Here is a 4,344-nt window from a genome sequence, read left to right as displayed (position 1 = left end):
AACCCCTCTTCAATGTAGGGCTCCCTCACGGCCCAGTCGGATTGCTTGCCCTTTTCACCGTGATGCTCGGGCTTTGGAACTTGACAGTGGGGAATGCCACAGCCAAGTCAGCATCCCCAACTCACATGGACAGTCATGTAGCCTGGCCACTCTTTTCCAGCTCCTGGTCACAAGCTTTCCCTTTTCTCCTCAGCAGCTCTGCCCTACACCTGCCTGTCCTTCTACTAACACTTTCATCTCTGCCTCTTTCTTGGAGCAGACGACCTTGTTTCCCACTTCACAGAGAAGATGGAGACTTTCAGCTGGAAATTCATTCCACTCAGTGGGAGGCAGGATCACCCTGAGCTTAGGAGCTCAGATTCTGGGGACAGATTCCCTGGCTTCCACATCAGGTCACCACTTATGGTGACCTTCCTCGGGAAAGTGATCTGGCCTCAGTTTTACTCTCCATAAAATGAGAAATGCTATCTAAAATGGGAAAACATCATCTATTTTATAGAATTATTTTGATGATTTAAAGGGCCTTGACATGGAGTTAAGAGAGCAATAAATATTATTTCAGAAAACATGTTTATTTTCAACTCTCTACCCCACTAGACAATGAATGTAAGAGGATCCAAGTACCAGTTCCAATGAGGGGAGGGGTGGCAGACCCGGGGTTAGGGGGCAGTTTTATACACCCAGCCAGTCCTCCAACATCAGCTAGCTCAATGCAACTCAATTCCGACACTACCCACCTAGAGACAGCATCTGATGCCACAGGTTATGGGCTCGGTCCTGCAACACTGTCCCGTCCCTGCCACACACACTTCAGCCAACCAGTCCCAAGCGCCAGTTGTCATCTGTGCTGCTGTAGATTGGAGGTTCCCGAGAACACAGCCCCTTCAGGGCTGATTAATTTGCTAGAGGCACTCACAGAACTCAGAAACATTTGGATGACTAAATCTCCAGTTTATCATAAAAGGATATAACTCGGGAATAGCCAAATGGAAGAGATGCATGGATAAAGGTATGGGGAGAAGGCTTGGAGCCTAGGTGCCCCTCTCCAGGTGCACCACACTCCCTGGATCTCCACATGGTCACCAGCCCAGAAGCTCTCCAAACCCTTGCCTTTTGGGTTTTCAGGGAAGCTTCATTTCATAGGCACAATTGATGAAATCATTGCATTCAACCTGCAACCCCTCTCCTCTCCCCAGAGGTGGGGGTGGGACTGAATGTTGTAACCCTCCAATTAAGATTGGTTCCCCTGCCAGACAGCCCCCATCCTTAAGTGTGGTCCAGAAGTCACCTCATAAACATAAAGACACTTTTATGGTTCTCATCGCTTAGGAGATCCCAAGGATTTAGGAGTTCCATGCCAGAAATGGGACAAAGACCCAATGTGTATTTCTTATTATAAATGATGATACCACAGAACGCCATCCATTTGGATACTGTTGTATTGGAGTTGACTATCAGGCAGGCTCAGACTAGATAGGACGGAAGGCTCTAAGAGGGACAACCATGTCTTAATCATCTTGGTCCACCCAGAAAAGTCTACCCGGTGTAGTCAATACATTGTAAATAATCAATAAATCACGTTACTATATACATGGGTTATTAAAACCACACAATTCTTGCCTTCTACTACTGGGAACCCTTGTTGAGTCCCCACTCTGCAGCATTCATAACTCTAAACACTTGTCACGCATTCGTCCCCTTCATCTCCACAAACACCCCGCTAGGAAGGAGGCTCTTCTGTTGTTCTCATCTCTCAGCTGAAGAAATGGAAGCACAGGGAGGCTGAGTCATTTGCCCGAGTTGACATCAACTAGAAAGTGGCTAAGATGCTACGATGTGGCTAAGAAGTTTCCAGATTATTTTAAAGACACTTTTTAAAATAACCTCAAAATCAGGGCAAACTGAAGAGAGCACTTCCAAGGGCCATAAGCCACTCCAGAGGAAGTGGCATCAGGCAGCCCAAGAAGGACGGACCCATGGCGCACGGCACCGTCCCCATCACACAGAATAAATCAGCCAGGAAAAGGTCCCCACCAATTTGATCCCTCCATTCTATCCCACTGCATATCACACCCACAGAGCAGCCTAGAAACATAGAAAGATTGATAGGCGTGGTAGTGCTGAAAGCCCGTGGAATAGCTTTTCTCCAATGACGTTATCAATCTTGTGCTGATACAATGCAGCGTAACTGCCTGAAAAATGTCACTTCCCAGCAGGACCTACACAGAGATTTTGAGTCTACAGGATCTCGGGGAACAAGGGAACTTATCATACTATATTTGCTCCTATCACAACATTTCGCATTTTTTTCAGCCTCCTTTCTAAGCCCTTCTTTGCAAGAGTTGTACGTTTCACCTTCAACAAGGTGGGTTTTCCGGCTAAGGATTTTTCCCCGTCCCTCTCCCTCCCCACTTTTGGTTGCTCTTGTGTTTTCTCCCACAGGCGCTGGCTGATAAAATTGGCATCGGCTGCTCTCTGGTTCGTGGGGAGTATGGCAGAGCTTGGAATGAAATTAAGTTGATGAATGAAACTCGTAAGGGACTGATTGGGGCTCTCCCTCCCCCTGAGGTGTATATCGTTGACCTCATGTTCCATCCAGGCGGGCTGATGAAGTTAAAAAGTAAAGAAGCGGATCTTTACATATATCTCTAAGCTACCAAAAGAACAAAAAAAGGGTTCACACAAGAAATGTATTATGTACACTTCCTATGAAGTTCACCGATTGATTTTATTTCTTTAAATAAAAGTATTAGAAATGTTCTCTCTGTGTAGAAACGAGGACACGTGGATTGAACTTGGTGGTGGTTCTGATTTCAGGCTCTTGGCAAGAGTTCAGTCTGGTTAGATCCTATTACGCACACTGACCCTCATGTAAAGTTTATTATTGTCAAAATTCATCCATCCCACTATTTCCTGAGGAGCCTCTGCCCTTTGGGAACCTTGTGGTAAAACACCTAGCTGCTGACCGCTATTCCAGGGACAATCCCATGGCCTCATGCCTGTCATGTCCAGAAGCTTTAGGAACACTAGGTTAAATAAATTCAATAGTATTTTATGTCTTCAGTCACTAAGACTAAGTGACTAAGTCACTAAGACTATGTCTTGTCTCACTAAGTCAGAGTATTGATAGTTCGAATATCTATAGATCGATTTTAGTATTACAAATTCTAAAAATTTGTTGTTCCCACTATAAAAAATGTATTATTAAGAAATCACTTAATATATGTCACTGAACTAAAAATCTTTCTAAAACCTATTCCCATAAACTGTGTCTTTTGTCCTGTCTGTGTTTTACTTAAATATATACCTCCAGTTAAAAACAATTCTGATTTGCTTTTACACATTTTCATGCTGGGCCATGAAATGAGCTGTTTGCATTTGTGTAGCCTAAAAATCCTTTTTTGGAAAATTTCAGATAAGGAAAAGAGAGTAAATCTTTGTGAGAAATTGTGTTCTGAGTATGGAGAGCGAAACAGGGAACAAACACACATTTTAAAAGAGAAATAAAAACTAGTAATATGATGACTGTCCTAAAGTACACATATCCTAGCCTGACTTTAAGTCTCAAGTTTACTGTAATCATTTTACTAGAAGGTTTTTAAAAGTCAGCTTGGTTTTAGAAATGAAGGCTGAGATGATTCTGTATGAACCGATGTATAACTTCAAAGAATTTGTATTTCCTTATTTCAAAATAAAGTTCTTTATATCAAATGGTGTGGTAATTATATTTATCATGCAATTTCGTGAACTGGGGCATGGATTATAGGATGCAAACCCGTCTAAGCATTTTCAAGTCTGTTTTGATCCAGAACACATTTAGAGTGGATTACAAAGATATGTAAGATGTAACAAGATAAAAATAAATGAAAAACAGGCGTAAGTGTTGGAAAGCAAGTTCAACAAGACCAGGAATAAGCTTAGAATTCAAATGCATCCATGAAAATCCCATGCATTTGTTAGCAGTGGGTGAAAATTTGACGCTAAGCTCTCTAGCAGACAAGGCAGTGGGAAATGCTATCAGTTACATGATTTATAATAGGGTCCGCTGGCTAAAAGCACAAAGCAGTTTCTCAGGAGGAACAAAGACCAGGGGAATTCCTCTTTGGGAGCTTCATACAGATGACAAATGTAATATAGAAAAGAACATCGTTGAAAAACAACCTCCTAGTAAGTCCTGAAAAGGGTTTTTGTAGGCAATGGCCTAACGGCAAGAGGGAATGAAGCGAAAGTTCCCGTCGGAGCCACTGTGCTGCGGTTCGGGTAGACAATGTATTTTTCAGCCTGGTACAGGCCAAGGGCCATCCCCCGCCCCTTTTCTCATCTAAGAAACATTTGTGTATAATG

At 43.0% G+C, this 4,344-nt stretch overlaps 1 protein-coding gene across 2 annotated transcripts in view; it reads left to right on the top strand.

The window, feature by feature from the left end:
• Positions 1 to 3,705, top strand: part of ARMC3 (armadillo repeat containing 3) — a 91,839-nt gene extending 88,134 nt beyond the window's left edge. For both annotated transcript variants that reach the window (XM_059405003.1, XM_059405002.1), the window contains exon 19: positions 2,443 to 3,705. In XM_059405003.1, coding sequence (XP_059260986.1) covers positions 2,443 to 2,652 — 210 coding nt within the window. In that variant the 3' untranslated portion in view covers positions 2,653 to 3,705. The remainder of the gene's footprint in view (positions 1 to 2,442) is intronic.
• Positions 3,706 to 4,344: the final 639 nt, after the last annotated feature.

This window comes from Mustela nigripes, chromosome 6 (genome assembly GCF_022355385.1).
Source record: "Mustela nigripes isolate SB6536 chromosome 6, MUSNIG.SB6536, whole genome shotgun sequence".
Lineage (NCBI taxonomy): Eukaryota > Metazoa > Chordata > Mammalia > Carnivora > Mustelidae > Mustela > Mustela nigripes.
Note: the sequence above shows the minus strand (reverse complement) of the source record. Positions and strands in the feature narration are given on the sequence as shown.